Source organism: Seriola dumerili, unplaced genomic scaffold (genome assembly GCF_002260705.1).
Source record: "Seriola dumerili isolate Sdu_G_001 unplaced genomic scaffold, Sdu_1.0 BDQW01000191.1, whole genome shotgun sequence".
In the NCBI taxonomy this organism is placed as follows: Eukaryota; Metazoa; Chordata; class Actinopteri; order Carangiformes; family Carangidae; genus Seriola; species Seriola dumerili.
This window is the reverse complement of record NW_019174446.1, coordinates 7,118,605-7,146,290: the sequence shown is the minus strand read 5'-3', so window position 1 is coordinate 7,146,290 and position 27,686 is coordinate 7,118,605. Positions and strand designations below refer to the sequence as shown.

At 38.4% G+C, this 27,686-nt stretch overlaps 2 protein-coding genes across 5 annotated transcripts; one reads left to right on the top strand and one right to left on the bottom strand.

Annotated features, from left to right (window-relative positions):
* The first annotated feature begins 7,820 nt into the window (after positions 1-7,820).
* azi2 (5-azacytidine induced 2) lies at positions 7,821-20,880 on the top strand. 4 transcript variants are annotated; one of them, XM_022753304.1, is made up of 8 exons: positions 7,821-7,951; positions 9,961-10,191; positions 10,924-11,040; positions 11,356-11,455; positions 13,057-13,190; positions 13,522-13,586; positions 14,883-15,007; positions 17,125-20,880. In XM_022753304.1, exons 2-8 carry the CDS (start codon positions 9,973-9,975, stop codon positions 17,562-17,564), a joined length of 1,200 nt encoding a protein of 399 aa, XP_022609025.1. In that variant the 5' UTR covers positions 7,821-7,951; positions 9,961-9,972; the 3' UTR covers positions 17,565-20,880. The 4 variants fall into 4 exon arrangements, with proteins under 4 accessions (XP_022609025.1, XP_022609023.1, XP_022609026.1 ...); XM_022753302.1 differs by having other exon boundaries at positions 9,956-10,191; XM_022753305.1 differs by having other exon boundaries at positions 9,938-10,191; positions 14,883-14,992.
* Positions 20,466-26,715, bottom strand: cmc1 (C-X9-C motif containing 1). The gene is made up of 4 exons (XM_022753306.1): positions 26,618-26,715; positions 26,077-26,169; positions 21,459-21,549; positions 20,466-21,226 (listed from the first exon to the last, which is right to left on the bottom strand). The coding sequence occupies exons 1-4, from the start codon at positions 26,634-26,636 to the stop codon at positions 21,106-21,108; spliced, it is 324 nt and encodes a 107-aa protein (XP_022609027.1). The 5' UTR covers positions 26,637-26,715; the 3' UTR covers positions 20,466-21,105.
* Positions 26,716-27,686: the final 971 nt, after the last annotated feature.

Below are 27,686 nucleotides of genomic sequence, written 5' to 3'. Positions count from 1 at the left end.
ACTGAATCACACTAGATGAAGCCATATGCTGTCTGTCTTTGCAGGCACTCGTTTTCTTGTTTCTCTCCCCTGCTGTATACAATACTCCTCTCTCTCTTATTACTATTCAACACACATACTCCACATGCTCATATACTGTGGCTAACACGCTAACACACACACACACACACACACACACACACACACACAACCACACACACACACACACACACGCATAATCAGTAACTAGCCTACAGATATACACACACACATATACTTACACTCATGGACTCTAACACACAGTGAACAAGCCATTGTTCTTATTTCACAGCAGATGCTATCTCTCTCTAATTGGCTCAGCAAAAACAAAGGAAGGGCCTTGGATGCCCTGCTGCAGCTCTGCTCATTCGGTCTACAGGGATGCCCTCTGCTGTACCGAAACACATACAGGGGCCTTGGATATGACTGACCTCTGTGCTGTGTAAAGAAGGCCAGTTCCCGATTATATGGCACAGTTTCAGGGTCTGTAATGAATCAGTAAGCAGGCGAGTGCACTTTACTTGACAACAGTTTTGAAGCACAATATGTGGGTTGCCAAGAATGCTCATGAACTCTACATCCAAACAGTGCTCTGAGGCACAAGGCACAAGGCACAAAGTGTGATGCAGTGTTTAGTCAAGCCATTTTCTCATCACAGTGTGTTTGACAAAATCATGGGTACAAAAGCATCCCACTCCTATCTCCAACAAAAGTCTACGACACCATTCCTCCCACTGCAGCTTGACACACAATTGATAGGCGATAAGTCTTCACCGCATGCAATCCACGGCTGTCAAACTTCCCCAGTGTTCTTAAAACAGAGAGAGGGAGAAGTGCTGGGGTCACGTCGACTGTAGGTGTAATTTGTGTTGGTGCAGTTTAGTTCAGCAGTGTGAAACAACTCTGAGACAGCAGTGTGATATATGACTGTACCGCTGGCATCATTGATCTTAACTTTAACTGCAGTAGTGCAGTGGTAGTTGATGGGGTGTTATATTGCAGAGAAAGGGATCACAGAGGGTATACAGTGACCCCACCATCCACACGTCTTACTGGTGATTAATAAGAGGTGAATGTGTTCTACTTTGCCAAAAGACAAAGGCGAGTATATTCTGTGTTCTCCACTAATTTCATAACGTTCCAACTCAAGGATTTACAAGGCTATAAAAGACAACTAGGTAAGCGTCCAACTTTCAGCAACACTACTTCTCTTGAATGAGTTTCATATGCCTTTGAATGTCTCGCTGTTATACATTAGAATCACTTGAGTGCCTAATGCACAAGCACTAGGTGCAAGAAGTACAATACACAAAGAAACAGCACCCTCCTCTGGTAGAAAATGATCATAGCATACATCTGCTGGTGCTTCAAGTCTCTCAGCTCCATCAGTCCCGATTTATTGGCAGCAGATGTTTATATCAACAACAGACATGAGAAGATCACCCAAACAAACCACAACTGCAATCATAAACCAGAAAATACCACCCAATACAGCAGTGTCAATCTGTCGTAAGCTGTTGTGAAGAGGTGGCTGCCGCAGCCGTCTCAGTTTGAAGGGTTCAAAGGCCTAAAATTGTCAAAAATGATCAAGGACCGAGCAACTGATTTATCATTTCCAAAGAACAGAAAGTGCTTGAGTTTCCCGATTCCAGTCTTTTCCCATCAACATCTAATTACATGGGCTGTAACATAAATAATTCATGGAGCACTTTAGGACAAAAACATGACAATCAACACAGTCAATCTGCAACTTCTGTCATTACTAATTCAGCATCTGCTGAATGCTTTTCTACCTTTTTTTTCTACCACTTGTCCTGATTACAGGATGCATGTGTTTGTGTACAGAGAGTGAGTGTGTGTCTGCATATTATAAATCCAAACAATTTATTATTAAACCCTTCCCTCCATCCCTATAAATGTAAAGGTATTTCTCACTATAGCTTTGAATGGTTACTAAATATAATTCAAGCTGTATTTACGTTCCACTGACTACTATAGCTTACAGCCAAATGTAAAACTAATTAGATTTTTCAAGTGACCATTATGTCTGTAATATGTTGTCATAGAGCTCACGCTTGCAAACACATCCTGAGTGCTCCGAACAAGCACTTAATTTGGGCACTGAACTAGCACATGCATAATAATGACCTTATTTGCATACATTATGTCAGTCTGTTTGGTATGTTAACGTTTGGTAAACTTCTGGGCTTAATCGTTCAGCAGACATTCTAATTGGGAGTTTGTTAATTGGTTACATTGATGCTCTGACACTTGTTCATCTATTGGCAGATCTCATTTGTTCATTTGAGGACCAAACAGCCTTCAGTACTTTCCCACTTTACACAGGGTGTAATGTGGCGAGGCAGGACTGAATGATTTCTATGTCTCAGTTTCACCATCTAGGGGATTTATTTAACAATTAATTTACAAGAGAGATTTATTCATTTAATTCCATGTTAACAAACTAATGGTGCTACTTATGCATGAAGTTAACAAACTGGTGATTGCAATGCTACTATTCTGTGTAACAGGCTACATCAGCACAGAAACATCCCCTCAACAGTTAAGGGGATTTTACAAGGTGATAAATGGCAGAAGCAGATTGTTCTCACTGATATTGCATCTGGCTTTCTTTCCGTTTAAGTTCATAGCACATATGATGATCATTAGCTGTAGCTTAATCTTTCCTGCCATCAGCACTAGATCTAAAATTTAGAACATTGTTGAGCTAAAGTTATGGTTAAAATGTAGATAGCACCCTTTGAGTAATAAATTCAATACACATTTTGAACAATTATTGTTAATTCCCCTTTACTTTTGATACAACAGTATCATAATATTTATATATATGAAAGCGGTGCCTTATATATATTATTACTTTTTGTATAAATTATAAATAATTTATGTAAAATGTTTTTGATACCAGTTTCACCCCTGAAATCAGCAGAGGAGTAAAGTCAAAGTAAATGATGTATCTGACCTACCAAGAAAGATTTCTACATAGTGGACTGAGGGACTGAAAAACAGCAACACATTTTAGAGATTGTACTGTCATAATCATCCTCCAGTGCAGTAAAATGTATTTATGAACTCTAAAAGGTCTTGACTAAAGGTTATTCAATTATAAGATTTTCAGATGGGACCTGCAGATACACAAGTATAGCACTGTCATTTTTATTTATTATACTGTTTTTCTTCAAGCCAACTGCACTAAAAAGCATGGTGGACTGTGAAAGTTACAAACAGGAAGGACACAGAATAGCCTAACAGCTCTGCAATCAAAGACAAAGCCATCTAACGTACACACTGTGTTGTTTTATACAGAAGGACATGTAAGGTGTAAATGACCCACACTATAGTTAAAGGCAACAGCTCAGTGTAATAAAACAGGCGGAACTATATGGAATGTCAGTGAGCTACTCGTTCATTCTTATCGTGCTACTGCAACTGCAAAATGTACAGTGCTGGGTTGGACAAGACTAATAGCAATGAACTAAATAATGCAAAGAAAACAACATTAATCTGAACAATGGAATTCTTATAATATTCCCTCCTTATAATATAGCACTATCATAAACGCAACACTCAAACTGTGTGTCCATATTCTAAAATTATAAACTCAAGCATTGTTCCACACTGTCAAACTATGTTCTCAAAGATAAAATAAAGCAACAATGAACCAGTAACTCATAATATCTGATGACATTAAACTTTTGTATTCATAAACATCTAGAAACAATAGGAACATTTATCTAAAACTGGCTTTCATCCTCCTTATGACATGGTGTCATCCTGCTTTCTCTCTCTCTGCTACACATGTCGATTGTTAGCCTTTCTCCCATCATTTTAAATCATTTTGTGTGTTGGCTCTCTGTCTATCTCTCTGTCATTGTTACCTCTGCCAGTCATCTGACCTGTTGAACTTGTGCGATAAAACCGCAGAGGTAGCCATCAGTCATGTGTCGCCTTGTTGTCCTCCTCCACCAGCCTTTGAACTCAGCTTCCTCAGCTCCTCCCTGCTGGCCGTGCTCTCAAACCTGAGGCCCTCTATGACCAGGGTCTCTCCGTCCTCCTCTATGCTGGCCTCACACTCCTGCTGAATCTGTCACAACAACAACATGTACACCAGACCACGCTGTGAATGGTATGTAGAAAGTAAAGAGAATGATGCACACATGGTTTTAGTGTGTGCATGTTTATGTATATATGCTGTCCTCACTACAGTGGTACTTTGCCTGTCTGGTTCCAGACCTCTGAATAAGCTCCTACATTTCAAATTCTGTTGAGAGATTCAAAGCTCTTTCATAAATGACTGTATTTCCGGTTGCAGAAACAACTGAACCAATCACAACCTCTGTAGTGATTGACGTTGGGAATGTCATCGGACAGGGCCACAGCCAGAACCCAAAGAAATATGACAACTAGCGTGGATGAAATTGACACAGCTATCAGGGCCACTGTGAATCAAATGTATGACATAACAGCTCCTAAATCAGATTGCTATGCACTGAAGGCATTTCTATAAAGCAAATAGGATTTTTCTCAGTCTACCGAAAGCTTGTGTAAAAAGTTTTATTTATTTGTTGGCCCCTTCTGGTACGTGAGGAAATAGGTCAGGAAGATTAATGCTTAAAGCCGTTTGTCCCCTGATCGCTTTGACGGAAGACCATGTAAAAGCTACAGAGAGGCTCAGCTTAGCATGAACAGTGACAATTAAATGATAAACTAGTTAAGCAGCTTCTGTGACAACTGAAATTTATGTTGATGGCAATTCAGTTTACATGCATATATGTAGCTAGTGTTTTGCCACTGAGAGGGCAAATTAACTGCGTTGCTATGCAACTGTAGGGAATTCATGTAGCCCAACTACTACTGACCCCAGTATTGAGTGAATGTAATAGCTTCATTATGTGCTTCAAAGACAGGATTAAAACAAATTAAACAAATATACCTCTCTGATGCCCATGATGTAAGAGCATCAGTTGGGGGAAAGAATAAAGAAGGAAGTCAAGAAGAAGAAAAAAGACAAACCTACATGATCAACTAAGCTCTCTGAGGTTAGTATGGTTAAGATGAGACCTATAAAACCACTTGTTTAATGTTAGGGGATAACTGTTATCAACATCATAGTCACATGGTTCCATTGGAGTTTGTCCTAGTATTCACTCCCCCCAGTACACATACCATTCTGCGCCGTCTCAAGTTGGAGGAGCCTGTTAATGTACAACAGTCCAGCAGCTCTTCTATATCTCTCAGCAGCAGCTGGGCCTTTGACAACACTGCAATGAAATTGACACAAAATTGGCATTTTTCAAACAATTCCTCACAGCACTCCTGCAGGCATGTAAACCTCACAGCTCCAGGGAACAGAAGTGACACTGACAAACCAGCCGAAATGCCACTTATATCACAATTGTTTTGGATTGAATATAACATTATGGCAATGGGTGTGGACTTAATGGTATCTCTTAGAGGATGAAAAACTGTTTTACAAGATTGGGAAAAGCATAGTGTAGTCTAAACTCTTGGCTGGAATGTTTATGTATGCCTATAAGTACAGCCTGAAGACACCACTACAATTATCTGAGCTCCAGAAAAGAAATGTGTATTTATTGTTCAAATGATAATGAAAAGGTCATTTCATGTCACTGACTCCAACTATGTTAGCCTTAAATCAAGACTGATGTTACACAAAAAACACTGCATATTTAATATTTGATAGATGTTTGGAAAGAAATCAAAGAAAAGCTTTTTTACTGCACTTAAAAAGCGTGTTTCATCTCTGAAAGAACAAAACTAAAACAACTAGTGTATGCCACATTCACAGGGAAGTGAGTAAGAAACCAATTTTTCATTGTGCTGATACTGTATATGCAAGTGTTCAAGCTTACATTCACGAGTCTTCGAAATGCAGATCCTGGGTTTCTCTTCAAATGTCATGTCACTGATGTTTGCAGCTTCTTCCACAGTCAAAGCCCAGGATTTATATTTCACACTTTTGACTTGTATGTCCTTTAAAATGATTAAAATAGGACATTTAGGAAATATTTGGTGACACTTTAAATATAGCAATATTATGCTTAGTATTGTTAGAATACTCAAAATTGTTTTCTGCTTTCTCTTAAACTTTTATGATTGTTCAGATGACACCATTTAAACTATTGTATTAATTACACATGTTGGCAAAGAGTGAGATTTTTACATACACATATACTGTATGCAAACTTTAATGTTCTGCCCAGCACATCTATTGTCTGCTGGTAAACGTCACACTTGTCACACTTGCAAACAACATATTTCACTCTCCCACTTCCCCAACACAAATTTCCCAAGATTCATGCATAACATCGACATTAGAATATTAATGTTTAATGATTTAACACTAGAGTATATACTATGTGTTGATCAACTATTATAGTTTGGTATCTAGATATCTTTCTATTTCAGTAAGCAGAATTACTAAACCTGTTGTTTTAAAGCCATAATGAGAAAGCAATAGAATGTTTCATTAGAGTGAATGAATGATTCTTTTGGACTCCTTCAAAAATATTTAGATTCAATCTGAGAGACTGTCCTGAGTGCTAAAGATGCCATCAGGAACACACTTTGATGCACATTATGTCGGAATTTCGAGTTGCACAGGGGTTTTGACTATCAATTCATAATGTTAAAGAGTTGCAAGTTTATCATCTAATATTTATCAGTTTATATTTATGGTACCAAAGCAAGAATGGCTCTCACACTCCAAATCCAGCAGCAGGAGCAGTCAGGACAGGCTGCTTGGCATTAGCTAATCTGTCTTTCCCAACAGCTTTACTGTTTGTTTATCTTTTACTCTATAGACAAAAGAAAACATCACATAGTATGGCTGATCAGTGTTTACAGTGAATATGTTAGAAAATAAATATCATAAATTATAAATCATAAATAAGGGTAATCTATAGTTAAGACCATTAAGAAAAAAATTCAACAAGTTAAGTAATTAAGATACAGGTTAACCAAAACCAGTGACATTTAATCTAATTTAGTTTTTCTGCTTTGGTGATTAATACAAGCTAGCTTGTTAAGATAATGTTAGCTAGCTAGCTAGCTTACCTCTACATCAGTAAACGTCGCATGTGAAAAGAAAATAAGACAAAACCTGTGTGCAGTCATTAAAGTACGTATTTAGGTTTGGTTTTAGAAATTATATTTTGGCCAAGTCTGACGACGATAAATATATCATATTTAGTTAGCAAGTTAGCAACCGGCTAAGTAAGACGTCAAGTCAGTACCACTAACCTTGCTTTACCTGTAGTTAATCGTATTTAAATTCAAAGTTGTTCAAGACATTGAGTTCTTTTCATTTCTTCTTCCTTACTTAATTTTCGTCGGTGCTCACTGGCCTCTTCCTGTTCTTTTGCTCCCCTAGCTGTGGAAGAAAAGTGTGTTGTTAGAATACTCCACTCTTTCCACTCGTCCACTTTAGCCCTGGCCTGGGTAAGACTGGGACCTCCCAAATTAATGTGAGACGGCCAAATTATGTGATGACCTCTTAAATCTGTAAGGAAACTGTCGTCTTCACTGGAGGCTCTGGACTATTATGTTATATTTTTCAGTGATATTTTTAACAGAGTTTCCCCTTTTATGTTATCTTACTAAATTAAGTACACTGCGTTAAATCAATATTCTGCTTCCCCGTCTGCACTCTAGACCAACACTTGTAATGTCACACACCTCGGATCAACGTCACACCGTGCTTTTATTTTGAAAGGACTTCAACAGTCAAGTGACTCCCGGAAGTTTTTGTTTCCTCACCTGTCAGTTCTGACACGGTGCGAATGTTCAGCCTCGTCTCTTTGTTTGTCTCCGAGAAACAGGTCTTCTTTTGTCAAGAATAAATGATAATCCTGTGTGGTCAACTGAAACCTAATTGAGGACAGCATCTAACACGGTTGGTGAAAGTCGAGAGTGTAAAATAATCGACTGCTTTTACTTCACCTAGCCACAAATAGCCAGAAACGTTAGCTAAGCGCTAGCTAAATGTTATCATCATAACAGATCGATCGTTGTCATCACTGTAACGTTAGCTATTGGTATTGACTTTACGATTGTCTAGGTCATTGTGTACTGATTGTGTTTTTCATTCTGTAGCCTACTGTAGAGCTGCCTATCAATGTGTTTTGTCGGCTGTCAACAGAGCTCACGGAAGCTAACACCACAACGTTAGCATCGTATACAAACGAGATTCATTGATTGTTTACATCTCTATTATGGCTGCTTTCCATTACCGCTTTTTTACATTACGTGGTCTCTTGATTGATGTCAGTTTCTTGTCAGGGCTTTAGCTGACCAAATTTATCGTAGGAATTGTAACAAAATGACGTTGCTCTACGTGTTTTGGACACACGTTCACTTTCGTTTTGTGTACTTGAAGTGGTCACTTTCGATTTCATGCCACTCGCTCAAGTCGTCCATGAAAGTCAGCTATGGTTTTTCTTGGTTTATATCTATGACATGGATCTAAAAGCCTGTCTGGGTATTCTACTGAAACTTAGTTATTTCTCTAAGAGCTTCCGCCATCTGTGTTAAAAACTTGGCTCCTCAGTGTTTGCTGCATCATTGCATGCTGACATCATCAATAGCGTTGGCTGCACCGTCTCTGCTGCCGAGCTACAAACAGAGAGAATGCAGGAGGGTGTGGGGTTTAGGCCGGTTTAAGATAGTTTGGTTGGACTGATAAAATTCATGCTCAGAGTGATTTGGACAGTGTGACATCCTGATAACAACAGGCCAGTACCGAGAAAGAGTGAGACCCTTTTCTCCTCTGTAACTGTGCACAATCAAAAGTTTACCTTTGTATTAACACAGATCTCATATAGACTATTACCCCTTCTGCAATAAATTGTAGATGTTGCACACCTTTACTCCCATGTCATTGGCATTTTAGCCAAATGGTCTCATTTTTTTAAGTTCTGTGGAGCAGACTGTTCAGATAAGCTATATGACTAAAGTTTGATGGAGATTGAGTCAACTTTGTACAAGAAAGATATCTCTTACTGTACGGTTGGTCTGATGATGGTGGTACTGAGCTTATTCACATGTGGCTTCATGCTGTATGAGGCCTGTCCCAGTCACTGTAGTCATACAGAAAATCAACTCAATAAACTCCTGCATGAAGTAATGATCAAACAAAACACACCTGTCAGACAAACACTTGAGCATTTGATACAAGTTCATCTGGTCCTTTAATACTAGGGCAAAATGTTAAAAACGCTTTAAGATCAAGAATCTCTCACCTGCTTGAATGTGAATGTGTCTGAGTGAATGAGTCTGTGAGTCGAGATGTTCTGTTTTGTTCTCTTCCTTTTCTTTTTATTTCTATTATGTTGTGCTTTGCTTCAATGTAATCATAATGTCTTTTGAAAAATCAATAAAGATTTTTTTTTTTTTAAAACTTTATAACATTTATGAAGTGCTGTTGCATATGTTTTAAACATTTTACCTCTGGTAGCTCTTGTCAAAATGTCTTTTGCACACAGGAAGTGATAAACTGTACATATTCTGCAGCAGCGGTTTGTATGAAAGAAATAGATGACTATCCCATAGTGAACATGAATAGAGAGGAGGGCGCAACCTTTGGAAACTCAGTGTAATCCACTGTAAAAAAGATATAGCACTGGGACACTGATTGATTATAGAGTGATCTGTAGGATATGCAACAAAAGTAGTAAAGACCACCTACCCCCCAAGATGTCCATATAAACATGGCGGCCATGTGTTAATAACAAGACTTTTTTGCCTAATGCTTTAGGATAGAAGGTGCTAACTTCATTAACTTCATTAAACAAATTATTTCATTTCATTTTTTTCTTTGGCTTTTGCAAAAAAACAAAAGGACACTTCATTTTGAAAATGAAACAGTTCATGTAATCCCCAGGTCTTCTATCTGCTACAGAGTAGGCCTGTGCAGGCATGGAGCCCCTGGCAGTGGATGATGACATCTGTATTCTCAAACATGAGACAGCCTACACCGCCATCGGCGAGAGCCCTGTATCGGTGTGTGCCGGCGATGAATCCGTTGCTTCTCACTTCGCCCTGGTCACAGCCTATGAGGACATCAAGAAGAGGCTGAGAGACACAGAGCGAGAGAATACATTGCTGAGGAAGAGGGTTAAGCAGCTGGAGGATAAGGTATAGCTGTAAATGGGCAGGAAGTAATGACGGTGGGGAAAAGACAAGGAGAAGATAGAAGGAAGAGATAATAGCTTGAGGAGAGTGAAATAAAAGAACATACTGCTGCTTATCCAGATGGCTACACAGCCAGAGTGCAAGGTTTTGAAAGTTTGAGCTGAAGACAGAGATGAATGAAAACAGTTTTCTTTTCCATTTCCCAGGATGTCAGAATTATAGACAAACAGAAAATGCTTAGAGAAAGTTTGGAAAAAGTCAGCAAATTCAACACCACACTGCAAAATACTTGCCTCTGGGAGAGTCTGCATGCCAGCATCATTAATATTGTTGGCCTATAGTTAAAGCTATAAAACAATGAGAAATAAATCTGCTCTGTCTAAAAAGAGAGAGGAGGTCTGGAAAAGCGTGGCATTGCCAAACAATGTGTTGGAGCTCTACACATTGGAGGAGAAGGCTCATAAAATTGGATTTAAAAAAAACAAAGCATCCAGTACAATGCACAGAGCTATGTAAACAGCAACAGTCCTAATACAGACGGTGGGCTAAAGTGAAAATGCTGCACAGTATGTGGGCAGGAAACCTCTTTATCAATTTTGATTTTATTTGTTGCACTATCAAGGTAGGATGGGGTGGGAGGAAAGTAACTTCCTACCACAGATATTTAAATTCAATGAAATTGATCTCAGCCCTGCTCTTGTCTTCTCTGTGTGTTTTTATCTATCACCACTGTAGCTCTTCAGGCCAGATGCGCCTCCATCAGAGGGTCCCCAGTATGTGAACAAGGCCTTCAGTGCTTACCGAGGTATCTATATAGAGAAGGAGGACCTGCAGATGGAGCTTAACAAACTGGTGCGTACAGTGATGAATTTGAACCTTCCTCAAACAGACACAAGAGCCGTGTGCAATGATCCTGTATGTTGCAAACCTGAAAACAATGCACATTTTTAAGTCTAAGGAGAATAAAGAGAGGGATTTTTGTAACTAATTCTTCTGCTGTCATTTCATTGAGAACTTAAGTAGAACCACCAAGCTTATGATATAATTATACCAATATAGCACAGCTACAATGAGCTTACATTTGAGCATCGGCTTCCTGCATTGGCATGAATGCTGACTCTCCCTTCATCCCCCTCTCCTTTACTGTCTCCTCTCTTTCTCTGTCAGAAAAAGGAGAAGAGCGAGAGTGAGAGGTTGCTGACGGAGCAGCTCCAGGCCAAAGAGTTGGAGCTGCTTCAGCTGAGGACGGAGATGGAGACTAGCCAAGGTATAGGTAGAGCACACAGGCCTGCTTTCTATTCTGTATAACAGAGAAGCACTCAGTAGAAAGAATTAGTTTGTAAGTTAATTTGTAAATTAGTAAGTTATTTTATGCACTAGTTTGTGTTTGGAAGCAACAAAAAGTCTTTTGACTGAGATGATATTATACATTTATGTGTTAACATATTTTGATTATGAGGTCTGTGTAAAATTTCAAGTATGACATAAAACCAGTAACTAGGTACGAAAGTAACTAATTACATTCATTCAAATAAGTGCTTTTGAGGTATTGAATTTTAGGGAGGAAAATATTGCACTTTTTACATTTATTTGGCAAGTATAGTCTAGTTACTAGTGCCTATTCAAATCAAACTTTTACATACAAAGCCTATCAACAAAAATCATCACTTGTAATGAGTTACTTACACAGCAGCTTGTAGGTCTCTCGTTCTCTGTAAAGCCAGACCAGTCTTGGCTGTGATCCTTGTGTCTTTATAATGGAGAGAGATTCACATGCACGAACATGCACACACTGCCAGACAGGCTACCAAAACAAAGAAAACAGAGAAGCTCAGATTACAACACATGCAGAAGGTGACTTCATTCTCTCCTCAGGACGCCATTACTCCACTATATCTTCTGCTATATTATTGTTTCATTTACAGAACATTTAAGCACATTTTGGTGATAGTATTTCTGTATTTTTAACTCAAAAGTTTGAAAGATGGACTTTTTTTTAATGGTGAATTTTTACTATGTGGTGTTACTGCTTTTAATTACATAAAGATCTGAGCACCTCTACCACCACTGTGTAAAACCATGTATTTTTATTATATTGCTCTATATTGAAGTTTTTAATATAGAGTAGAAGTCACTATCACTGAAGTGATGATAATAATAGTATATCTTTTGTACTGAATCTGGTCAAAAAAGCTACAGACGAACCTTTGCTTCCTTTATAGAAATAGAACCTGCTCTCCCATGTACAGTAGAAAAAGAATTGTTGAAGCTGTATTTCTCTCTGTCCTGGAATATGATGATGCAATATATAGACATGCTGCTATTACCACTCTCAGACCTCCACTCTTAGATTTATTACTGGGGATACCTACAGTACCCATCATTGCACTTTCTATGAAAAGGTTGACTGGTCCTCTCTCTCTCTGTGAGAGGAGATCAATGTTGGTTTATCTTTATTTACAAAGGACTCTTAAATAAATTACCAAATTACCTTACTTCACTAAGTGTTCCAGACTCATGGAATAACCTACAAAGCACTGATAACACTCTGATCATTTAGAAATGTGCTTTTAAGTCTTTTAAATCTTAATGTCTTTAAATTTAATTGTTTTTATTACGAATTGATTTTTGTATTCCTTCTGTTTGGCTTATTTTCTTTCTGCTTATGTAATCTGGGCATCATTGAAACTGAAGGTCAGCCCTCAATGTATCCCTGAGAAAATAAAGGTTGATGATGATGATAAATGGAAGACATTAGCCTAACATTTTCAAGTTCAAGTTCAAAAGTTATACAAAAAATATTAAAATTTTACATTTATTCACTCATCAACAGTGACTGTTCAACTTCTTTTTTTATCATGTGTCCAGTGATGAAGAGCTTGAACAGCCCACAGGACTACTGGCAGGTGGACACGGTCAGCACTGAAGTAAAAATCCACAAACTGCAGGAGGAGCTGGAGAGAGTGACACTGGAAAACAGCAGACTGGTGGAGAGAAGTGGGGTAAGTATAGGTGGGAAGAAAGAGCTGGAAAGAGAGGAGAGAATAATGGAAAAAGGAGGACAGAGAAAAGAAGGGGTGAGAGAAGAAGAGCCAGAGAGACCAGCACAGAAAAACAGTAGATTTGGAGAGATGTGGCATAACAGGAAGAGAGAGGAAGACAGTGGAGGACAGGTGTTAGGGCAGAGAGAGACAGAGTGACACTGGGGAACAGACTAGTGGGGAAGTAGAGGGAAGAAGAAAGGATGAAAGAAAAGAGAGTATGGCTTGAAGGGGAGCAAAACAACTTCAGACACCTCCACTCTCTATTTTGCATAACTTGACTCTGTTTTAGGAGGAACCCCATGGCCTTAACGGACCAGACTTGGACCAGACCTGTGACGCAAAGTATATTACAAGGTAGAATGCTTTATGAATATCATTGAAGAGTGGCTGCCAATTCAGTGCCCAAACCTCAGTTATCTGCTCTGGCTAAGATAAAAGCCAGGATGGCCCTTTAAAACATTTATTAACCAAAAAGAACAAAAAAAAAACAACATGAGGTGCAAGTGTGGGACAAATGTGATAAGTCAGGTGTGCTGTAATAGTGATTTTATTATTACAGGATGCTCTCTCCTAGTATGTAGTTGCCCTCTTTGGCCACTAGAGGAGGGTGCAGCTTTATACATTCTAACTGTCTGCATAACAGCTTATGATATGCAGATGCAACTGAACCTTAGACATGATTGAGACCAGCTAAACACTTGTGTCTATTATAAATAGTTTAAATTTGCACTACAGTGTGTACAAGCTCCAGGGCATATGGAATCACCCACCACCTACTTTTTCAGTAAGATAATCCTCTGTAAATTAGCACTGACTTACATTTCATGAAGACAGTTCTGTGTGTGGTGCATTAGGATTGTTTCTCGTGTCAGCAGTTTTCAGGTGTTAATTTTTAGCAGCACAAAAAGCTTTAGTTTTTCCTCACACTTTTTCTTTTCATGCTTTTCATTGTTTGAGGCTGGCATTTGAAGTTAAGGCACAAAGTGTTGATGAGATTTTGCATCTTTACCAAAAGGTGTGGATAGGACAGTTTGTAGGTGTTGCTGGCCTCAGCAAACCTACCACATTTTAATACGCTTGATGCTACTGTGCGATTTAGCATGAATGCAGGCTGCCCTTACTGGCATTATTGTTAATGTAGCGAATAATGTGTTTTTCTTTTGCAAGTCAAATATAGCCTAAATGTACCATAGTAATGTGAACTTGTGCTGTTAGGTGAATATGGTCATCTGCACAGTGAGTGACTGTGTTAAATGTGTCATAAATGAAACAAACAATATTGAAAAATTAAAGTTATCACAAAGAAATTACTCTGTTAACAAGCCCCTCTAAAAAAATGAAATAGATAAAGTAAGTAGATCCGGTTTCTGTAATTATATATCCTACAAATTTTTTTCAAATTCATGTCGTATGCGACAGTTTTATGTCTTGGAATTTCAACAAACAGGTGAAATTGAACACCTTCTTAGTTTAAGGAGTACCTCCAACAATATGAAGGATAACTATGAGCTACAGTACACCCAGCTTATGATCCTTTAGCACACGAGATCCTGTCTGACAGTTGGATGTTTCAAACAACGCACAGGCTCTATAGAAAAGCAGAAATACCTTAAACATGATGTTTAAATCAAATATTGTGTTGATCTGCAGTGAGAGGAGCATGCAGCAGATGTGCCAAGCTTTGCGCGGTGAGGTCACTCGTCTCCATTCAGAGCTGAAGCACCAAACAGGCCTGATCAGGAAGCTCAGGCCATTGATCGGTGAGACAAGACAAGGTAAAGCATAATACATCGTTTCGTCAATATAGATCTTTCCGCCCTTCATTTCTGTGTGTGTGTGTGTGTGTGTGTGTGTGTGTGTGTGTGTGTGTGTGTGTGTGTGTGTGTGTGTGTGTGTGTGTGTATATGAGTATATGTAATAACCCACCATGCACTGCTCCCCTGCTGCCATTTCACACCTCCTCATCACCTCAGCATGAGGAGCATCCTGTATCCCCTATAGTCCCCTATCGTTACCATTCAGATGCAGCGAGTGCAGCCTTGAAATCTTTGTTTAGAGGTTTTTTATGTCTCTCAGACTAATACAAAAACTAATGTGGTTTTAGCTTTAGAGCCCAGGTAATGCTCTTCTTTTGTTTTAATCTTTTTCCCTTCATATATATATATATATATATATATATATCCCATTATATTATATTGACCCATTTTATATTTTATTTTATTTTATTTTTATATTTGTGTTGAAAAACATAAATCTAAATTTAAATAAGAATTGCGTGCATTAATGTGATTGTAACATTACTTTTGCATTTGGCCTGTTGCCAAAAAACATGCTTCTATTGACAGGAACTAATGTGTCCAAAATCAAATGAAAGGAGGGAGTTACTACTGCCTCTCCTCACTTAGAGAGGGCTTTTTTCACGAAGTACTACTTACTGCGAAGATTTCTCCTGCTGCTCCTTGTTACAATTTGTATAAGGGTGCGATACGACTGCAGATACTATCTTAGTGCTCAAACACTTTGATAAAGGACATCATGAAATGGTCTATCCTTCCTCTCCCCTCCCTCTGTGATGATGTATTCTACCTAGAAGAGATTACCTCTGTTGTCGATTCCCTCGGAGTGTCAGAAGAGGAGACCAGGAGGTGAAAATTAGAACGAAATATGGCAAGAAAATAAATCTTGGCCTATTTATTCCACTGAATAAGAGGGTAATCCTGTAACTTAGATGAGACAGATGGAGAGAAATAAGGAAAGCGGGAGTGGCAAAGAAAGGGAGAGGGGAGGAGGAGGAGGAGGGTGAGCTATGTATTTATTCAGTCATATTGTGCATCTGTATTCTTCTAATGTTCCTCCTTTGGAATCACTTTTATTCAAATCCTAGACTCAGGAGACCCTCTCATGGAAGAGTAGCAGGGAGGGGATGGATGGATGGATGTGTGTGGATGGAGAGAGGTAGGGGGAAAAAGCGAGAGGAGATACTCTCATTTAAACTTTATTATTCACTCATGATGATTTGATAGCAAAGCAACGATGTGTGTGCAAGATTAGGACATTTGATTTGTGTGGCTTAATCTATGCATAGAGGTTTGTCTGATTAGGTTTTGTACTGGTGAGTGTTGTATGATTATTATGGATATTTACATGGTGCAGGGGTTTTGGTGTACAATATGTACCCTGCTGCATGGTGTGAGATTTTACTTTCACTTCTCTGTTTCTACGCCTATTATCTAGTCAGGGATCAAAAGGCTTTGTTGAACACGCCATAGATTTTTATCTCTTTAGAAACCTAAGCTTAATCCACATGTAAATAAGTACAGAAATAAGTACAGAGGTGCGATCATGGTGCCAAACACTAAAACAGACTGCTTTTAGCTATCAGAGGAAAGAGTAGATGGCTTCATTTACTCTGCCAAGTGGATTTTACAGACTGACATGTTGGAGTTAAAACAACAAAACGATTTCATAGACATTTCTCACCAGCTAATCAGAAATATGGAACATTTGATAGAAATTAACTGAGAAATCAATGAGTGATATCCATTTCTGACATAGTTATGTTAATGCAAATTATCAACATTGAAATAATAATACATTGTTCATTGTACAATATACAATGAAATTGGTTGGTGAATTATTACAATTAGGAAGAGAAACAATAGTCAAAATGTTTTTTAAAAAATCTTGGAAGAGATGCAAGTATTACCACTAATGCTGCAGCTTCCATTTTTGAAATAAACAACCTGTACTCAGGTTCTCACCTCAAGAGTTATTGCAACTATTAATACAGCCACATGCAATTTTGTGTTTCCTTTCACTCTCGGCTTTCCTCACTCTAACCTCCACTCTGTCCCTCCCCTTTTATGTCTCCAATCACTTTCTCTGTCTCTAGCTGCCTCAACAGTTCCAATCCAGTGTTTGGATGACATGGAAAAGAACAACCACCCAGTTCCACGAGCACCAGTGCCTCGTCCCCCTAGTGCCCCCCCACTCCCCTCGTGCTCCGGGCGCCCCTGCCCCCCTGTCGGTGGCCCATCAGGCACCCTGCTGCCCGACAGTCTGAAGGAGGACTGCTGGTACAATGGGCCCTGGCCCTCGCAGAGCTGTTCAGGAGAGGCTCTGGTTGGGAGCAGTGCCTGCTCTGTCGTCCTGCCCCCGCCTCCCCTGAACCAAGCTTCCCTGGATGAGAGCTCGAGGTCCTTCCCCAGTCCCCCCAAGCCCAGTGACGCCATGTTCTGGGAGGGACACTCCGCTGCATCCAACTCCTCATGCTCGATGGGAAACTGTAGTCCCAGGAGCCCTCCCAATACTGAGTGGACCAAGCCCTATTGAGAGGAACTTTGATGGGAGAATAGATGATTAAACAGAGTGTGTAATTGGATGAAAAACAGATGAATGAATGGACTCTCCAACCCTGCCACATAGCTACCACCTAACCTGCCTTAAGTTGATAAGACCACTCCTCTGGGCTGGACTGGACTGGACCTACTGGTTGTGGGAACTAACTGAACCAGAGGAAGCCTTTTCGAGGTGAAGACTCTGTAAACTTATTCATTTCTCTGCACACTGCATCGGTGAACATATCTGACCCTGCAGAGGAAAAGTTGAGGAGGGACCCTCAGTAGAATCAATAGTTTGTCCATGTGTATGTATCCTTGTATGCACATGTATAAGTGTGTGCAAGCATGCACACAAGCAATTTAATTTCTGTGTGCATATAAACACATCAAACAGAGTGTGCCTGTGTGTGCAGATCAGTGTGTGGGCATCTCTCGCCTGCCTGTATCTGTATCTTGTCATAATGAACCCAGTAGGGCTCAAAGGGCCTCTTTCTCCATTCACTGTGGCCAGTTATCACTAGGGCCACAGTTGGATACATAGTGCGAGAATTTGCAAGACTATACTCCCTCCAATAAAAGTCTTTTTACATTTGATGGCTGTAAAGCATACAAGGTATGTAGTCCCATGTCTGTCTCATGATCATGTGAGGGAGATGTCTAGGTACAAGGACTTGATTTGTTTGTTTCTGTACTGTGATGGAGACAGACATATTGTAACTATAGGATAATCACAGATTGTTGATCCAAATTTTAACAGCTACCAAATAAAACCTTTTTTCCAAAATTGTTATTTTCATCAGTGCTGATGGATCATTATCAAAATATGGCTGTCAGTCTACCTATGCTTACCAAATCATTTTTGAGAATGCAGTTACACTATTTGGATTTTTGAGGAGATTGCGTAATGACTAGCAAATAATTTTTATCTAAAAATGTATTGCTTTCTGAAATAAAACACTTCACCCACACTGGCACCAGAAAAGGTTAAACTGTTTACGATTTCACAGAAATTTCACAACTCATGCAAGCCTCTGTAAACCTGCCTGTTATCACATATTCAATTTTCTCAGAACTACTATTAAACAATACCTGTCATGTTTTCATTACCCAATTGTAAAGGGACATGTATATGTAAGGTTGTGCAATGTTGGATGTTTTTCTGTAGGACTTTTAATTTGAAGGACTGATGGGATAGAATCCATACACTCCCCTGTATTCTGGAAACCTGATTATGTTGGAAACCTGCTTTTGAACAATAGGAAATGTATCTAAACTCTGTACTGTGCTGATGTTAAACTATGACACATTTGTTTTGCAGTATGAGATACGTTGTTGTGTGAAGAGGCAAGTTTCTCTTTGATTTCTCTTTTTAAAAGTCAGATGAGTATAAACTGAACGATGTACAAAAGAAAACACATTATGAGTAGAATATATACAGAAGGAAGAATGTGCATATCTGTATAAATGTAAATGGTGGGCTTCAGTACTCTGCCAAACGCGGTTTTGCACTCCAAACCATAGGTTTTGGTTTGTTTTGGGTTTTTTTTTTCTCCCCCAACCCCAACACTTGTGATCTATATAAGAGCTGTCTGCAATGGTGATAAGACAATAAGTGTATTAACCTGAAGAAATGTGAGCTGTGACTTGATGAATAGATGCACAAAGCCCAAAGGCCTGTGGTCATTGAAAAGTTTTTGTTTTTCCATTTTCTTCATTCTGTTCCATGATAACTGTGGTCTTTTATTTTTAAGAAATGTTATTTTACAGCAGTAGTTTCATACTTCTGTAAACGATTTGCAAACTAAAATGCAATGTACAGTAGATATGGATTATATTTTAGATTTACTGCACTTCAGACTGTTTGTAAATATGATCGATTAAACGAATGAAAGGAAGTGACCGTGTGAGGTTGCTGTGTTTCCATTCATACTTTTAGCAATGAGGTTTTGTGGTTCAATTTAAAAAACTGTAGGCTTTGGTATATCAAGCTACTTTACAGTTGAAACTTGCAATAACTCAGACGTTTTGAGACATTTACACTTTAAACATAGTTTAAAGCTATGGAAACTCATGATTGACATTCGACATTACTTCAAAACTAAAATAAATTTAAAAACTACTTAAAAAGCAACATGTCCACCTATAATTTTACACGGAAGAGCTGCAGACTGATATAATTTCAATAATCTTGATTAAAAAAAGGAATCCAACCTCAGTCACTTGCCTCATCACATCCATGGATTACACATTACTGCTATCACCAAAGAGAATGAGAAAAAAACACTAAAGAGCTGGGACCAGCTGATATATTACAATGATACCCTATTACATTCAGTCACTGACACTTTTCCTCATAATTTGTGACCATTAAGAAAAATGATCCAAATTTGATTTCTAGTTTTTTAATTGTTACAAAAAAAATAAACAACTAATTAAATAAAGTGGTCTGACCCTTAATTATTGATTTAAGAAGTTAATTCAGCTCCAGACTGTTCTGTTAGTGTGGTCTGGCTCAGGCTGATGTTTAACGCCCTGTCAATTTAAAAATACAAATAAAATTGAAACAGGATCCTCTTAACCAAATATATTAATTAAATATATTGTGCTAATTAAACCCAATTACAGGGACCAATTTAAATCACAATTTAAAGAAATTTCCACCTGCTTTTGAATGAAGTAGACAGTGTACTGTGTACTAAAGAAAACTGTCATTGCTCAGGTTCATGCTCATCTTACCAATAACCGTCTGTACAAACAATTTCAGTCTGGATTTTCACCCACCTCATAGCACGGAAACAGCCATGGTCAAAATCACAAACGACCTGCTGATGGCAGTTGATTCTGGACTATTCTGGGACTAAATGGATGCAAAAATTATTCATATTTTGTATAGTTTGCCACTGATATACACTTTACTGCCACAGAATATTTACAATGTCACATTTCATTGCATATGTCACCTGATCACATGATTTTGTAACTGGGTTACATTGCTTGGTTAGTTGTTAGAGATGTGTTACAAACATTGACTTGAAGTCTTTCTGAATGTTAATATGCACCTTCTGAGGATGCTACTCCACGCCAGGCAGGGGCAACAAGTCAGACACTTCATTACCACTTGAGTTGTCACTGTATGTAGAATATAAACATACCACAAAGTATTCGGCAGACTGCACACTGCCAAAGTGCAGCACTCTTATCGATCAATAAACTCCTTGGTAAATGTAATATAAATGCAGCTGATTCAATCAAGTGAGAAAGATTCTAATGCAACAACTGAGGCCATCAGATGGAGAACAAAAAAAAAACAGGCATCATTTTGATTATATACCACTCTCGCACACCAATGTAGTTTCAGTCACAAATACAACAGGTTTAAATAAATCAAAGGCATGTGGCTTTATCAGTAATAAACCCTGCCAGATGGCCATGTATCTTCGATGTGCAGGACTTTATGCTGTTTCTGCTTAGAGCCCCATGTTCCGTACCTTCACCTTCAAAGAAGTGAAGTTGCTTGGGTGTCATTTTGTTAATTACATGCTAGTTGGGAGTTTTTGTTTCCTGTTCTTTGCTGGGATCCCCGTCCTCTCAAACTCCAGTTTCTCTCGGATGTACTCCTGCTTACACTCCTCAAAGAACGCAGGGTCCTTGTAGCTGTTGGAAGAAGAAGAAACATGGTTTGACTATCACTTTCATAATGATGACATGGTTTTTGAGCCTGCTGAGGCTTGATGGGCAACAGTTTAGTGCGTCAGCAAGGACGGCAGAGAGCGGGTAAGCCCGGGTACAAGGTGTTAGTGGGATAACACGTGGTGCAATAACACAGGGAAGCCACCTTAGTGTGTGTTAGTGCTGAGTGTTGCAGAGGAAACTGAAAAATACTCACTGTAGTGTCAGACATTCCTTCAGCGCTGAATTCTCCTCTCGACACTTAAACGCCATGAAGAAACCAGATTCTTTACAGCAATGGGCAAAGGCTGGATGGAGGTTGAGAAGGAGGGTGTTAGAGAGAGGGGGAATTCAGCAAAATAAAATAAATAAATAAATAATAATAAAAAAAAAGAGGGAACTGGCCTAACCTATACAATAGCCTCAAACAACTATATTAATAGAACCTGCTTCAAATCTATAAACATCCTATTTTACAGCTTATATGATTTCATCCTAAAGTACAAGCACAAAAAAGAAAACGAGTATCCAGAAGCAAACCAAGATGGGCCTCATCTTTGCACTCCACCACAAGAAGGAACCTGGTCATAGGTCACGCTGCCAAGGCTCTTATCAAGCTGAAACCCATGTTTCCTTGTTCACCTAAGGACTGAACTTAACTGCACTGGCCACAAAGTGGTTGTATCTGTGGTCGCTGTCTCTACACTGGCTCTATAACATCCAGCCCATCACCCGCAAATATAAACACACTGCCCCCCACCCCCTGGGAATTAAATATAGGTTAGGCTTCACTGATCACAGTGCCCAATGAGGCCTGGAGCTTGCCAGGGTTATTAACAAGAACTAGGCCAGAAGCAGGAGTGTTTCTAGAAATCACAGGTGCAACATTATTAGGTGTGTGAAATATGTAACCTTAAGGCCGTGTCTGTAACGGATAAGGCAAAGCTGACAGCCACACAATTGCATGATACTGTGACTTTTTGAAAACCCTCACAGACTTGCGTTTGAATAGATGTTAATTACAAAAAAATCATGTTTAAAAGCACAAAGTGGCTCAGTTAAAAATAATGCACACAGAAAAAACCTGAAACAGTATGACTTCAAATCCACTTTAACAAATGTTTAATCTCTGTTGCATGTTAGTCAGTGTCCCCTATATAGGCTGAAATCTAATGCAAGAACAATATCTATACAATTGGAAAATTGGGTGAGCACTAAATATGGTGATTGTCATTTATACAAATCAAAGGCTGCATCAGTGACATTAAACCCCAGCTAGTGGTGTATTGCAGATTAAACGTGCAAGGTCCTTGTTGTAAACAAGGTGCTGAAGACTCTGAGTCTTCACCTTGTTAGCAAGTTCTTGCTCAAGGCTTTAATTAAAACCACTGCCCTCTCATGTCCCCTTCACAAAAAAAAAAAAAAAACTGACACTATAATTACCTGTATCAGTGGCATCAGTATGGTTATCACACAGACACTTTCATCAGGATGCTGCTGTGAAAAAACCAACTGAAAAACCAATTTAGAGAAGCACAACAGTGCGACTAATCTAATCAACAAACGCCTCATCTCTGTCCCATGGTACTAATAGAAGCTGCAGTGGGTTGCCTTTCTGATCGCAGCTACACCAAAGACAAATCTATGTGATCAGAAGAGGCCCCCTTTAAAGAAAAGTGTGATGCCACCTTCACTTGAGACTGTTTTGTGTGCCATTTTTAAAGATGCAGAAGTGCAGCTCAGCAGTCGGCAGTTAGAAGAAAGCAGAAGCTAGGGGCTTGAACGTTTAGGGAGATTTGACCCTTTAGAGGAAGATATAATGTGTGAACATTTAATACATAATTAAATATAACAGAAAATACATGTCAGAATTTTATTTCTGAACAATGAAGTTAAATAATAATGAAACAGTAACTAACTACTCAAAAGGAAAATGTTTCGATTCAGATTTTTTCTTTCATATTTTGAATGGAGAGATCCAAACAGAAACCTAATGAACCAAATTACAACTAGGTTCTGCAAATCAAAGTCTTGCTAATAACATAACAGTAGTCAATGTCACTGAGTCAATGTCAGTGCCAAATGATTTGGTTCTGAAAGACATGAGAGTACTGACATGAATCATCAACACAATAGGAAAAAATCACGTCAGGTAAGATAAAACTACAAAGATGTTACATACAGGTCAGTAGTACTTGTCTGCTTCAACAACAAAGTCTACAATATACCACCATGGGGTGTGTAAAGGTATATACAGAGCCAGATAACACAGGAAAACATACTCGAAGATTGTGTGTTTTTTTTTTTGTTTTTTTTCTTTGTGAAACACAATCATAGACACACGTGCGGGAGCCCAGTGCAGACACAAACATACAGAATGAGATGATAGAGGGTGGAGGATGGAGGTGTGAAAATGAGTGGGACGAGAAGCTAGTAATGTGAGGGGGGTTTCCACTACCCACAGCCACTGTCTGTCCCACCACCTTAGGCTGCATGTGCATTGTCTCCCTATGTGAGCAGTACACATTGGCTGTCATCTGATTTCTTGAAACCACATCACCTAGTCACTATCTAGCTGATGTGTTGCTGCAGCAGACAGGACATTCATGAGCAAAGCTGCAGCCACCACTTCCATGCAGATGAAGAGGCAGCTGGCGTCATGTCAATTGGCATGCTCCTCAATTCAGTCAAAATAAGTGGACACGAAAAGCAGGTGTTCACGGTGGGAGGAAACAGTTTAGCCAGAAAAAAATTTAAAAAGTCAAGACATAAGAACAGGAAGGTTAAGAGAGAACCCTTCAACAGGACAGATCAAAGATATTCTCAAAATTATGTCAAAATGATCAAAACATGGCAACATCAACTGAAAGTTACCATTTTAAAAATAATTAATATCAAATGGCTCAATTATCCTCCAAACCATAGGTTTAGGGGTGCGATTTTTATGGCTACAGACAGAATGTTTAGTTACATACATTATGAAAAGGTGTCAAATTTTCTTTCTTGTCTATGTATTTAATATATTTCTGGAGTTGCACATAGTCAGACAAAAAAGTGTGGTGAATGGGCTGTTATAAGTTTTGTAGCATCCAGTCTATAAATGAAGAAACTTTGATAAACCTTATCTTCATATTATCTGCAAAGGTGGGTTTCTAACACAATGTTTCGATTTCTAGACATGAAGTTATTTTACGGCCTACAGAATTTAGCATTATTTCTCAGGTAAAATGCAGCCCATAAAACTGAATAAAACTGGTGGGTGGCAGTATCCTAGTGTGACGCTTGACTGTAATGACGACTGAATTTTATTACTTAAAATCTCTAAATCAATAATCCTCGCATTTTTAAATGACATGCAAACCCACTATTCACTCATTCTGAGAATAATAAGGCTTTGGTAGTACAAATTCATAATCATAAATGATCAAGTACTATTTCATGAAGGTTTATTTTTTACTTTTTCTGAAATTTCTTCTGCTGGAAAATAAAAGGACTGAATTTGGATTGGTGCAGGGTATTGTTTTCTAGGCAAAGTGGACTTTGGAATAATTTGTGTTATAAAGTTATAATTCTGAACAAACACTATTTAAACTAATAACTCACAAATCATTAGATTGTTCTTGTCCATATCGAAAACATCACTCAAGCATTCACAGTGTTAGCTGGAAAAAGTATGTGAACCCCATGGCTAACAGCATTAACAAAAGCTAATGAGAGTCATGGGTATTAAACTTGGAGTCCAATCAATGAAACAAGATGAGCTACTTTGACTTATATAAAAACACTTTAACATTCTGACTTTGTTATTCACAAGAAGCATCTGCTGATGTGAACCATGCCTCATAAAGTCATCTCAAAGAGTTTAGGTATTCATCAGTCCACAGTTAGATAAACTGTCTATAAATGTAGATGCTGTAGTAGATGATGATGTAGTGTACAATCTGTAGAACTCGGTGCCCAGCCAGGATGACATAAAAAAAAAAAAAAATAGTAGAAGAAAAAAGAGTAAAAGCTAAAGGCTTAAAGGAATGAAATGGAGCTGGTTAACATCTCTGTTCATGAGTTTACATTAAACAAATCAATGGCAAGTGTTGATTCAACTTCACAGTCACTTTAAAAGTTGTAGTTTGTACAAGTGCTGTTGAATTTGTATTGCATTATACTGGGAAGTTTTTTTTAAATATTTAATCTACCCTCACTGATATTATAAGCCTTTTTCACATTTTGTGTTGTCATAGCAGGAAAAGCAAATGCGTTGCTAATAACATTAACAATGGCTCGGTTAACAGTGTGACACTGCACAATACCAGAACCACGAAACTGAAGGAAGCAGTTAAATGATATTCTGCTGTCATTAACTTTATTATTTACACCTGTGATTTTCCTACTGTGACATGTCAAAAGGTCTTCCTTGAAAAAAAGGCTTATCGGATGGAGAAAAGATTAGAAACACCACTCAATATATCTTCATAATATCCATAAAAGGACATTTTAACAGAAAATTGTGAAGGTGTGAAGTGATAAGTGAAGTAAAAAGTGTGGAGGTGACTATCACTTTATACTTCTAAGGATGCCCTTACGTAAAAAAAAAAATTCCATTTTTTCCTACAGATCCAATAGCATCGCAATTATGAGGTTATTCATGGATGTAAACCAAACAACTGAAGGCAAACCAATTAAAATCCAACTACAATATGTGTAATGGAAATGTATCTAAATTTCTGGTGCAAATTTTACCAGAAAGGTCATAAGCAAACACAAGACAAGACTGACTATGCTCCTGCTTTTCTTAAATGAGATGTTATTTGAGTTGAACAACACACACACGCACACACCTGCAACTTTCTCAGCACAGCGCTCCTTGGCTTTCTCCCTCATCATCTTGGGGATCAGGACCTCTCTTTCCACATGCCTCAGTCGGATCTCGTCTGAGGAAGCAGGGCAAAAAGAAAGACAAGTGCACAGGTCAGAACCATGGCCAGCACCATCATTAGCCCCAGTTTGATCTTCAAAAATGTTAATTGTGAGACATTTTGGTGCTCCTCATCATCATCATTGTTATTCATTACATTCACTCCAAACAGCGTTCAAGGCATATAAAGTGAACATAGACCATTAAGGAAGGCGGTATGCATATTGTAAATCCAAGTGGCTGAATAATGATTTATTCAACTTTACGTAGAGACAACCTCTTTACTTTAAGCTACATAGCTAAGGTTAGCAACACGAGTCCACATAACATTGAGTAGCTTTCCCTCAGTACACAGAGCTGAATAAAGCTGCAAGAGCGGTTTAACTTTAACTTGTAACCTACTAAGCAAACGTTATGTCATGAAAGGCACTTCGGACATTTAAGACAGCAGAAATTCTTAATACCTGCGTTAGCTGCCTCCATAATGGTGTTGTTTCTCAAAACATTACAAAACTGAACCAATGTGACCTAGCTTACGTACGCTCAAAATACTTCCGCTGACGTAATTGGGCGGCGTAAAAAAAAAACTACAAATCCCAGAGTCACGCAACACCTACCTATGAAAAGCATGTAACGTTCAAGATATGGTGATTTAGCTCTATGGTCATCTCTGTAGTGGACTGTTGAAAGTTTCTGATATTTGACTGAATACTTTTTTTACTTAAAGAGAGCCATAATATTGGGAACACCTCTCATCAACTATTGCTGTTGAGCAATAATACTACTACTAATACTAATAATAATAATAATAATAATAATAATAATAATAATAACATTGATGATGATGATGATGATGATGACTTGCGCCTGAATCAAATTTAATTATTATTATTATTATAATTATAATTATTTATTTTTATGGAAAAAGAGGGGTTCTTTCTTTACACACTCAAGTTTGAGTTTGATTTCAAAAGCACATAACCTTTGCAACATAATAACAGTTCTAGCTGAATGACAGAAGATACAATAGTCCTGCAAGAAATACAACCTTTGTAAAACTTCAAATCTGCAGTTTTGTTGAAGCTACATCAAGGAGCTGTAGATTGGACACTTTGGAAATGTTTTAGGGTGTATTTTGTTGGTTGCAGCAAGAAGAACGTGTGAGTCTAAATGAATCAGCAACCCTTATTTATATTAATTCTCACAGGCCAAGGAGAAGGAGTCGCAGCAATTTTCTACCCCAGCTTATTAATCAGACCCAGACCTAAACTTATATATAACTCATTTGAAAGAATTACTCCTCTTAGTCTTTCACACTGAGGCCAGAAAATGCACAAAATAGTTCTACTACTTACTGTTTATTAGCCACCTGCCCCTCACTCAGAACCTTTCTCTGAGTTCTCAGACTTTTTTATCTGAGTTAGTGAATTAAATGCGGAACAAAGGCTGTTGCTTTCCACATCTACATGAATGTTGAAATCACCCACTATAATTACATAAAAACTGATTCATTCATGAAGATTAAATTTAACA